The sequence below is a fragment of the Podarcis cretensis genome (assembly GCF_951804945.1).
Source record: "Podarcis cretensis genome assembly, chromosome: 7".
NCBI classification, from domain to species: domain Eukaryota; kingdom Metazoa; phylum Chordata; class Lepidosauria; order Squamata; family Lacertidae; genus Podarcis; species Podarcis cretensis.
This window is the reverse complement of record NC_137176.1, coordinates 79,765,050-79,777,102: the sequence shown is the minus strand read 5'-3', so window position 1 is coordinate 79,777,102 and position 12,053 is coordinate 79,765,050. Positions and strand designations below refer to the sequence as shown.

The window sequence follows — 12,053 nt, the reverse complement described above, 5'->3', positions numbered from 1 at the left end:
CTGAGAAACAGATCTGCGGTTTTGTGAATAATCTCCTGCTGTAACTGGGCCCCTGTGAGCAGATTTATGATACTAAGACCTCGTGGGAGATGTTGCCTTGTTGAATGAAAATGAAATAGCGTATTTTCTCTTCTGTGGTCCCGATTCCTTTCCCTAGTTACAGCCTCTGGTCACTTCTTATTGTTGAGAAGGAGAGTTGCTGTTGGTACTGCCTTTGGAGTCCTAGTCATGATCATTCTGTTAGAATTCCTGCTCCGTGATTGCAGTCATGGGATTGTTGTCTATCACATGACGGTATATGCTTTGACTCCACAGAGTGGGAAGTGACAAAGACAGGATGTTTGTGTTACTGGGCTCCGTGAAGTGGGACTATTGTCCTTCGTTCTTTTTCTCTTTGCTGTCTGATGCTAGAGAGAGAGGGAGCCATGTTGCAGCGCTCCGTGTGTGTTTATATGTAAACAAAGTAGATTAGCCAAAATGCTGAGTTGCTGAGGTCTGTTATGCATGGTGTGCAAACTCTGCAGATCCCTAAGTGTGCTGACGTCTGTTGGCATCGGTCGCTGTGATGTTCGGGCAGAAGAAAGCTTTTGAAGCTCCTGAACAATCGAGCAGGAGGAAGAGAACATGCCAGTCAGGCATGTGTCTCTGCCAGGGTCCTACTCAAGTGTAGGCTGAGCTCATGACACATTCATTAATATGCAACGGAATATTAACAGAATATTAGTTCACTCAATACGGAAGAAAATGTACTATCCCAGAGCTCCAGGGTGAAGCCAGCCAGTTACTGCAATGCTACCTACTTTTTGCTTCTCGTCTTTTGCAGGTGCTGAGGTAGGAGGGGAAGCAGGTTTCAGGGAAGGTGCTGGCAGAGGTGATGGAGCCAATGGCTCTGGCTCTGGAACGGCCAACACAGGCTCACCATGTTCCACGTCAATATAGACATGATCTCCTGAAGACTCTTCAGGCTGAGGCGACTGAAGTTGTGCTGGAGCGGGTGAAGCTGGAAACCAGAAACACTTGTTATTGCGGTGGCTCACCTAGTGGGCTCTCTCAGCAAACTGTGGGCCTTCTCAAAGCTGCATTATATTGAGAATCAGACACTGCAGCATCTACTAGAGAAAAATGGAGCATCACTCTATCAATGGCTACCAGTTATAATGGATGTGTTCAGAGGCAGTATGCCTCTGAATGCTCAGGCCCTCCTCGTGGGCTTCCCAGAGGCTTCTGCTTGGCCACTGTGAGAAAGTGGAGGAGATGGGTCTTCGGCCTGATCCAGCCACACTCTTCTTCGGCTCTTCTGTCAAGATCTTTCAGCCCTGCCTGACAGGGCTGTTTGATGTTTTATTATGTTTTAATAACAGATTTTAATAACAGATAACGGCTAACAGATTGAGGCTGAATCCTGACAAGACAGAAGTACTGTTTTTGGGGGACAGGGGGCGGGCTGGTGTGGAGGACTCCCTGGTCCTGAATGGGATAACTGTGCCCCTGGACCAGGTGAGCAGCCTGGGAGTCATTCTGGACTCACAGCTGTCCATGGAGGTGCAGGTGAATTCTGTGTCCAGGGCAGCTGTTTACCAGCTCCATCTGGTACGCAGGCTGAGACCCTATCTGCCCGCAGACTGTCTCGCCAGAGTGGTGCATGCTCTGGTTATCTCTTGCTTGGACTACTGCTATGTGGGGCTACCTTTGAAGGTGACCCGGAAACTACAACTAATCCAGAATGTGGCAGCTAGACTGGTGACTGGGAGCGGCCGCCGAGACCATATAACACCGGTCTTGAAAGACCTACACTGGTTCCCAGTACGTTTCCGAGCACAGTTCAAAGTGTTGGTGCTGACCTTTAAAGCCCTAAACGGCCTCGGCCCAGTATACCTGAAGGAGCGTCTCCACCTCCGTCATTCTGCCCGATCACTGAGGTCCAGCGCCGAGGGCCTTCTGGCGGTTCCCTTGCTACAGGAAGCCAAGTTACAGGGAACCAGGCAGAGGGCCTTCTTGGTAGTGGCACCCGCCCTGTGGAACGCCCTCCCATCAGATGCCAAAGAGAAAAATAACTACCAAACTTTTAGAAGACATCTGAAGGCAGCCCTCTTTAGGGAAGCTTTTAATGTTTAATAGGTTATTGTATTTTAGTGTTTTTTTGGAAGCCGCCCAGAGTGGCTGGGGAAACCCAGCCAGATGAGCCAGGTAATAGTAATTATTATTATTATTATTATTATTATTATTGGAAATCCCAAGGATTAAACCTGGGACTTTATGCCTGCATAGCAAGGGTTGTTGCAAGGGTTGTTTTAATGCTTTGTAGGATTCAATAAATGTCAATGATAATGAGTGTGAATGGCTGCTGAAGAATTATGGGAGATATCAATGAAAGAAATTTCTTGGCTGACAGACAGTGATAGTGAGGGGCTCTGCAGTGGCTTCCGTTTGTGGAATGCTCCACAAAATTCCGTTTGTGGAATAATAATAATAATAATAATAATAATAATAATAATAATACACCTTTAGGCGCCAGGCAAAAACCTTCCTCTTCATCCAGGCCTTTGGCTGATTAAGGCCCGTTTAAATGTGTTTGGGGGAGTTTTGTTTTGTGCTTGTTCTTACCATGTATTTTGTGTTTCCTTTTTGTATTTTTATTCTGTGAACCGCCTTGAGATCTTCGGATGAAGGGTAGTATAAATCAAATAAATAAATAAATAAATAAAATCAACATCCTGTGGTGGACTGCAGCCAATTACTCATTATTGCCAGGCTGTATTGATCGCCTTTGGTCTATAACATGATTTCCCCCCATCCCCCAGCAATAAACTAAACTATAAAAATCATGCAGGTATTTTCTATGAGAGCTTGCTCATATCCTATTTAAGACTCATATAAATATAAGCTCATTTACTCATATGAATATAAGCCCCTTGGACGCAAACGCTCAGCACTTCTTACCTTTGTCGATTTCCACAATGTCGGGCTCTTTTGCTGGTGAGGCAGGCAGTTCTTTAGGCTTATACAGAAACTGCTTCAGGCAATTGATGGTGTGAGTTCCAACCAAAGTGCTGCGTCCAAAGGCTCTCCAGTCAACTACACAGATGCTAAGAGGTGGGTGCAGCAGTTCGTTTTCAGGCAGTTCCTAGCAGAGGAGAAAGGACAAGATCCAAGAATAATCCATTCTTTGTCTTCTGATGTGGTGGTTAGCAGAATTTACTCACTGGCCCATTGATAATTTTGTTTTAATCCGAGATGTAGCAGTGGATATCTAATGCAGAGAAATACAATATAATCCCCCTGCAACTTTGGCTTCACTAACTTCATCTTCACCTGTTTAGCTTTAGCAAAGCTGTAATCTTAAATGTTTCTATTCTTGTCCCTGTTGCACCCAAGAACCGCCATATTTTGCTCTTTGCAAAAATCTAACGGTATAACTCTAATTTGATCTATTAATTCACAAGCCCCATTGAACAAAGGGCCCGTCGCCTCTTGGTAATTCCCAAATGTCTGCAAGCAATTTACAATAAAAACAAATCCTTATAAAAAATCACCAGCATTTTAGTGCAGGTTGCTCCTAATAAACACATTTTTGGACGCCGTTTTGACGAATATGCACATTTTTGCAAGCAATCTGCCCTAATATAATGTATTTTGGATGTTGCTTTCACTAATATATGCACAGCTTTTCTGCACACTTCCCCTAATACACACATTTTTGTGCATATTGTTCAGTTCGAGAACTCTATCGTGAATCTTGGAGATGTACAAACTTAAAAGGACAGCTGTGTTTTGGTTCTTCTATAGGTTTAAGAAATGCGAATTAGGCAGTTTATTATTGAAATGTAAACTTACATTTCTCATCCATCCCTAGTGAAATCCACTCTCAACTAGCGGTGCGGCAGGGGGCGGTGCTGCGGTGCTGTGTGTGGCAGTCAGCTCAGCGGGATCCCACCTTTGTCACCAGTGAAATCTACTCGGAGTCGAGAGTGGATTTCCTGCTCTTTATTCAGCTCATAGTGGTGAGGAGGAATGAATGTTCCTCCAAAGTATCTGCTTTATATACATTATTTACATAATGGGCTGCATGTGATTGGCTAATTCTGGAATTCTCCCGTAGGCCAATCAGGTTGTGGATTCACTTCCATCTGGAGCTGGATTGGGTGGCTCCTGCAGACCAGTCATACTGCTGCATTGTTCTAGGACCAATCGGACTGCTGCATTCTGAATCCTATTGTTCTAGGACCAATCAGACTGCTGCCTTTTGGATCCTATTCAACTCCGTACATAACACCTAGGTTGAATATATGAGACCCCCACAGTTAATCCTCACAAGACCCCTCTGAGGCAGCTTTAAGTTTAGAGATGATAGCGGGTCTAAAGTCACCCTGTGAGCTGCGCTAAAATTGGAGCCACCATCTCCCCAGCCCCACTTCTGAAGAAAAGAAAAAAATCAGCATCTTCTTTTACTGCATGCTGGCTGGCTCTTAACTATCTCATGGGTTATTCCCAAACTTTACTCTGCTGCTTGTTTTTCAGGGTGGGGGTGGGAGAGGTAAGAGGGAGTCTGGCCAGCAGCAAGTTATACCTACTTACCACTTCAAACCAGTCTGCCTGGACATTAAAATTTGGATTGTTTTTGTAGCTCTGGATGACACACGATTTCACCCCTTTGCTGGCGCATTCAATGAGAACTTGTGGGCGATCCACAGAAAGGAGCTGAACCTTCTTCAGTTCACGGAGACCCCAGAAGAGAACCTTTCAACGGGGATAAGAAAAACACTTAGCGTGTGCGCAATTCATTTCCGTACATTATCTGAGTACTTGCAATTGCAACAGTCCTGCAAGGTAGACCAGGTTATCGCCCTCTGTATTTCAGATGTGGGGATAGAAGGGACGAGGCTCACAAATTGACCTTATACTGGTCTGATTCAGCTTAAGGCAGCTATCTGTGTTCTAAGTTCGCCTGTTCTGCATTGTTCTTTTCAGACGTTCACCCTGAACACACAGGAGCAAGACGTGTGCTCCCAACATTTCCACATGCAGCAGCCTGAGCCCTCCACTCCTGACCTTCACATATTTATTGCAAAGGTCTGGATCAGGCAGGCAGGGTTTAAGTGCATTCAGCAGCAGCACCAAGCTGTCCTAATCTAAGGTTACCAGATTTTTTTCAATGAATCTGGGGACACTTTTCAACTTCAATGGATTTTGTATGGGGACTGATTTGTAAATCCGGGGACTGTCCCTGGGAAACGGGGATGTATGGTAACCTTACTCTGATAGTCAGCATGAAGCCTCCCTTCACAGCTTAGTTGCTGGGGTCAGGGAAGGTGGAGGCAGCCTGGAAGCTGCATCTTAGAGCCCCTGCACTTCTGGGCAGCTCCTGAAGCCAGCCAGAGCCAACTGCTCTGGGCTGCTAAGACTGCCGCTGCTGTGTTTCCCAGGGATACTAGATGAAATCCAGGGACGGAATTTGTCCAGGGACTTATTCGCAAATCTAGGGACTGTCCCCGGGAAATGGGGATGTCTGGTAACCCTATCCTAATCACAGGGAAATTTCTGATTACATTCATGCCTTCCCACAGTGCAAAAAGGTAACGTGGGGTGGAGCGCTCATGCCCAGTGTCAGGAGAGAGCCAGCAGTAAATCACACAAACTAAGTGGAATTAACTCTTTATTGGAAAGCAAAGAAACCAGGATCAGCAAAGGAGTGTCAGGCCTAATGAGCACAGCAGCTCTTCTTCAGTCGGTCTCGTCCCTGTGAAGAAGTTGCAGAAGCTGGAGGTCCCCACCTCCCCACAGCTGCTTAAGTGCTTCAGGGTTCTCCCCAAGCAATCTGAGATGGCGCCGGCATGCCTGCCTTTGCTCCTCCCGCTGCATTCCTCTTCTGGGACACCGGGGGAAGGGGAGTTTGTTGCAGCAGGAGGGGGAGACATCTCTGTCTCTTCACCAGCCTGACCCATCTCTGCCCCTTGGCCTCCTTTCTCCCCTGCTTCAGCTTCAGCTTCTGCCTCTGATTCTGGACTTCTCTCTGCCACAGACTCTCCCCGCACACTAAGCCCTGTTACCTCTTCAGCTTCTGACACCTCCACCTCCACCTCCTCCTCCTCCTAGTCTTCTGACCACTCATTGTCATCCCACCACCAATTGCTGGGCTCTGAGCCTCCTTCCTTTGGAGGTTCCCCAGTTGGTTCCCCATTCTTCTGCATCCAATCAGTCCCAGCAGGTATGGGCTTGGAGTATATGCCTCAGGCCGCCACACTTTTTGCCCTTGACTGTTCTGGCTAAATGCCTGAAAAGTGCTCTTCCCCTGACCATTAGGTCCGGTCATGGCCGACTCTGGGATTGCGGTGCTCATCTCGCTTTATTGGCCGAGGGAGCCGGCATACAGCTTCCGGGTCATGTGGCCAGCATGACAAAGCCGCTTCTGGCGAACCAGAGCAGCGCACGGAAACGCTGTTTACCTTCCCGCCGGAGCGGTACCTATTTATCTACTTGCACTTTTTGGCGTGCTTTCGAACTGCTAGGTTGGCAGGAGCCGGGACTGAGCAATGGGAGCTCACCCCATCACAGGGATTCGAACCGCTGACCTTCTGATCGGCAAGCCCTAGGCTCTGTGGTTTAACCCACAGCGCCACCCGTGTCCCTTCCCTGCCCCTTAAATAGTGACAAATAGCACCTCGAGACGATTCTTTAAAAACTGATTTAGAAACTGGGGGCGAGGGAAAAGAGAGAAAGAGAATAATGAGTTGTTTTCAAAGATTTATGCCCAGCAAGTTTCCATCTCTTCTGGATAAGAATCTTGCTTGGCAACTGCAAATAATTGGAATCTGTAAGGTTGCGTGTTATGTGTCTGGAAGAAAGTATTTAACCCCTGTTGCCACACACGGAAATATATAGAGATGAGCCATAGCTCAGTGGGAGAGCACCTGCTTTGCATGCAAAAGGTCCCGGGTGCAAAGCCCTGAGTCTCTAGGTAGGGCTGGGAACATCCCCAGTGTGAAACCTTGGGGAGCTACTGTCAGTTAGTGTCAGCAATACTGGACTGAATGGACCAATGGTTTGACTTGGTAGAATAGAATAGAATAGAATAGAATAGAATAGAATAGAATAGAATAGAATAGAATAGAATAGAATAGAATTTATTATTTATACCCCGCCCATCTGGCTGGGTCTCCCCAGCCACTCTGGGCGGCTTCCAACTGAGTATTAAAATACAGTGGTCTGTTAAACATTAAAAGCTTCCCTAAACAGGGCTGCCTTCAGATGTCTTCTAAAAGTCTAGTACAGTGGTGCCCCGCAAGATGAACGCCTCGCAAGACGGAAAACCCGCTAGACGAAAGGGTTTTCCGTTTTGGAGGCGCTTCGCAAAACGAATTTCCCTATGGGCTTGCTTCGCAAGACGAAAATGTCTTGCGAGTTCCTGCGGGGGTTTTTTCCCTCCCCCCCCTTTTCCTAAGCCCTAAGCCGCTTATCAGCTGATCCGCTAAAAGCCGCTAAACCGCTAATAGCACTAATCCGCTAAGCTGTCAGTGGGCTTGCTTCGCAAGACAAAAAAACCGCTATACGAAGAGCCTCACAGAACGGATTAATTTCGTCTTGCGAGGCACCACTGTAGTTGCTGTTCTCTTTGACATCTGGTAGAAGGGCGTTCCACAGGGCGGGTGCCACTACCAAGAAGGCCCTCTGCCTGATTCCCTGTAACAGTGAGGGAACCACCAGAAGGCCCTCAGCACTGGACCTCAGTGTCCAGGCAGAACGATGGGGGTGGAGATGCTCCTTCAGGTATACTGGACCGAGGCCATTTAGGGCTTTAAAGGTCAGCACCAACACTTTGAATTGTGCTCAGAAACGTACTGGAAGCCAATGTTGGTCTTTCAAGACTGGTGTTATGTGGTCTCGGCCGCCGCCCCCAGTCACCAATCTAGCTGCTGCATTCTGGATTAGCTGTAATTTCTGGGTCACCTTCAAAGGTAGCCTCATGTAGAGCGCATTGCAGTAGTCCAAGCGGGAGATAACCAGAGCATGCACCACTCTGACGAGACAGTCCGTGGGCAGATAGGGTCTCAGCCTGTGTATCAGATGGAGCTGGTAAACAGTTGCCCTGGACACAGAATTGACCTGCACCTCCATGGACAGCTGTGAGTCCAAAATGACTCCCAGGCTGCACACCTGGTCCTTCAGGGGCACAGTTACCCCATTCAGGACCAGGGAGTCCTCCACACCTGCCTGCCTCCTGTCCCCCAAAAACAGTACTTCTGTCTTTTCAGGATTCAACCTCAATCTGTTAGCCACCATGCATCCTCCAACCATCCTCCAATAATGTCTGGAAGTGACCAAAGTTGGCCTTAATTTGGAAAGACTTGGGTTCAAAGCCTTATTTATCAATGAAGCTCATTTGCAGGATTGGGTATGGGGGTTAGGATAAGCCACTATCTAGTCTCAACCGTTCCTAATTCTTGGGAGTATTTTGAGAACCAACTGCAGGTATATCCATGTTCTAGCAACCTGAAGGAAGAAGTGTGATTTACAAACAAGGTACACAGTGAATATCAATGAGGTGTCTTACGCTCCTTTACCAAAAGTGGGTACAGCAGATGCACATCATTTTAGCAGTCAAAATTAAAAATTTAAAAAAATACTCCAGTTGCACCTTAGAGACCAACTAAGCTTGTTCTAGGTATAAGCCAGGGGTCAGCAACCTTTTTCAGCTGTGAGCTGGTCCACCGTCCCTCAGACCTTGTGGTGGGCCAGACTATATTTTGAAAGGGGGGAAATGAACGAATTCCTATGCCCCACAAATAACCCAGAGATGCATTTTAAATAAAAGGGCACATTCTACTCATTTCAAAACATGCTGATTCCCAGACCTTCCATGGGCCAGATTGAGAAGGCGATTGGGCCGCATCTGGCCCCTGGGCCTTAGGTTGCCTACCCCTGGTATAAGCTTTCGTGTGCATGCACACTTCTTCAGATACACTGAAACAGAAGTCACCAGACCCTTATAAACAGTGGGAGGGTGGGGTGGGGTTTTTCTCAGGAGGGTAGTAGGAGATGGGTGATCGACTCAATGGGTATGATAAACCTGTTGACAACCATTAACAACTGCAATTAGTCCAACAGGAAAAGGCAAGGGATAGTATGCAGCTGACCAAAAAGAGCATGAGCATGTGTAATGAGACGAGAATCCAATATATCTATTCAGACCAGGTCTCTCCAAAATGATCTGGAATCATTTTAGCAGTGTGCCTGCTGCAATGGCATACTCACCATGCTGCATTTTGAGTGACTATCTCTCCTTGGTAGAGCTTAAAGGGAAATGTTTCTAGTTTGCAGGGTAGTAATTGGCGGACTCTTACGTCACTCAAGAAGCCATATGTTGTACCCTCCTTGAAGCAAGGCTGTGCAGAGTGCTGATTGGTGGCCTTTGTGACATTTGCGAAGCTGCATTTCTGCTCCTTATTCCCTTCTTGGAACAGTTTTTAACCCCCCCCCCCCCGCCAGCATTGAAGCAGTGAAACATGCAGGCAAATGCCTGACAACAAAGTAGAAAGTTCGACTGAAGCATTGGAGCAGAAATGACAGTCATAGATCAGGAAGCTATAGAAATGTGAAGGTGTGGCCTGGGGTTGATAAGAAATGAGACTCCGACACATCATTTTTGTGTTAACTCACCTCTACTCTGTATTTACTCAAGACAGGTCTGATGTTGGCTGGGACTGGGTAGATCATACTGGCATCTGCAGGATCCACAGGTGGGAGGTTTTCAGGGCCGGAATTGGAGATCTGCAAAATGAAGCCACCTCAATGTTTTACTATTTAGATATGCTGCTTTTAAGGAAAAGTAAGACCGTACAAAGATTCCCCAGCAATTTTCACTGCAAGCCAAAAAGAGAGAGGTAAAGGTCAAGGACCCCTGGACGGCTAAGTCCAGTCAAAGGCGACTATGGGGTTGTAGCGATCATCTTGTTTTAAGGCAGAGGGAGCCAGCGTTTGTCCACAGACAGCTTTCCGAGTCATGTGGCCAGCAGGACTAAACCGCTACTGGCACACGGAAATGCTGTTTACCCTCCTACCACAGCAGTACCTATTTATCTACTTGCACTGGCATGCTTTTGAACTGCTAGGTTGGCAGAAGCTGGGACAGAGCAATGGGAGCTCACTCCGTCGCGGGGATTTGAACCGCCGACCTTCCAATCAGCAAGTCCAAGAGGCTCAGTGGGTGTAGACCACAGTGCCACCCCATTGCACAAGTGCCACCCCATTGCACAGTGGCCACAGATGGTTTATGAGAATCTGTGGCCATTCTTCCAGTTATACTAATAGGAGCAGGTGTTGGATGCTCCTAGAATATGCAGTAGAGAAGATGTGCCAGCTAAAAGATTATTACTAGTATTATGTCTGAAACCCTGGAGAGCGGTTGCCGTTCAGTGGAGGCAATACTGAGCTACATGAAACAACGTTCTGAGTTGGTAGAGGACAGCTTCCTATGTTCCTAATTCTCAGCAACATACATTGTTTGACATAGTCATATTCTTCACAGCAGTCACAACAATGTTGCTGAAATTCACACCTACGGTTCTTAAGGCTAATTTGGAGTCGTTTGCTGTGTCTGGCTTATTCCAAACATCTCCTCCCATCTGCTGAACAGTAAAGATTTCTGGTTCTTTTGGGCTTTCCACTCGCATTTATGGTAGCTAAAATTAGAAACACGCTTTGGAAGTGCGACAAAACGGAAAGGCTTTAGAGAGCCGTTTTGCTGTACACAAAGCCATTCATTGCATATAAGAAGATCCCCGGAAAGCTCTTCTGTGTTATTGAATTACCCAAATCAAGTGGTTGGAGCCAGTAACTGAGAAAGGGAAATTAATTCATTGGCTGACACAATGGTTTCAAAGTAGTTTGCATTGCTCAGCCCACCAGCATCAAATCCAAATTTCTCTACAGAATTTCGGATGTAACCACCTAAGAGCCAGCTAATTCTGATTTGACCCCATCCTCCTCCATATTGAGTCTTTTGATAGTGAGACTAAGGAGAAGGAGGCTGACAGCCAGTACCATAGCTGTCAATTTTTCCCTTTTCTTGCGAGGAATCGCATTCGGAATAAGGGAATTTCCCTTAAAAAAAGTTGACAGCTATGGCCAGCACCAACTCCCTGGACAAAATGTAAGTAATATGGCAGGCAGCTGGGGACTGAATAAGGGAACATGAAGGATGATTGGGAACACCCCATTCATTCTAATGGACCAGCCCCAACTGTGTACTTATTGTTAGCATCCATCTTTCTTGAGACACAGTAGAGTGTGCCTCAGGGGGTGAAGCCAAACCACTGGGTTATCAGCACACTGAATGAGGCCCTGGGTGGCCCGACAAGAACCCCCTCTCAGTTTCGCAGGTGTGGTTCAAAGGAAAGCAGAATAGTAGTAATAATAATAATAATAATTTCTTATTATTTATACCCCGCCCATCTGGCTGGGTTTCCCCAGTCACTCTAGGCAGCTTCCAACAAAATATTAAAAATAAAATGAAACATCAAATATAAAAAACTTCCCTAAACAGGGCTGCCTTCAGATGTCTTCTAAAAGTCTGGTAGTTGTTGTTCTCTTTGACATCTGGTGGGAGGGTGTGCCACAGGGCGGGTGCCACTACCAAGAAGGCCCTCTGCCTGGTTCCCTGTAACTTGGCTTCTTTCAGTGAGGGAACCGCCAGAAGGCCTTCGGCGCTGGACCTCAGTGTCCGTGCTGAACAATGGGGTTGGAGACGCTCCTTCAGGTATACTGGGCCAAGGCCGTTTAGGGCACCAGGTTGGCTGCAGAGTTGCTGAAAGGAGGCATACAAGATGCCATCCAACCGCTTTAGGGACCCCACTCTGGATTTGTGTAGGGTTTACTCCTTAGCCTGTTCTTCTCCTGAAGATACCCTGCAAGGCAAGAGAGTTCTCCTTCTCCTCGATGGGTTACCTTCCCAGGTTGACAGCTCCATCTGCCCCTCTACAGCAGAAACCACTTTCTTGACCATTGGACTCACTATTGGTCTTGTCTGCTCAATCTGCAAGAACTTGTCTTTGCACTGG

General features: G+C 47.0%; 1 protein-coding gene across 2 annotated transcripts in view; it reads right to left on the bottom strand.

Annotated features, from left to right (window-relative positions):
- Window positions 1-12,053, bottom strand: part of FER1L6 (fer-1 like family member 6) — a 120,401-nt gene that overhangs the window by 32,868 nt on the left and 75,480 nt on the right. For both annotated transcript variants that reach the window (XM_079984092.1, XM_079984091.1), the window contains exons 23-26: window positions 9,655-9,765; window positions 4,576-4,737; window positions 2,941-3,124; window positions 801-1,000 (exon numbers count right to left, since the gene is read on the bottom strand). In XM_079984092.1, the coding sequence (XP_079840218.1) occupies window positions 801-1,000; window positions 2,941-3,124; window positions 4,576-4,737; window positions 9,655-9,765 (657 nt within the window). The remainder of the gene's footprint in view (window positions 1-800; window positions 1,001-2,940; window positions 3,125-4,575; window positions 4,738-9,654; window positions 9,766-12,053) is intronic.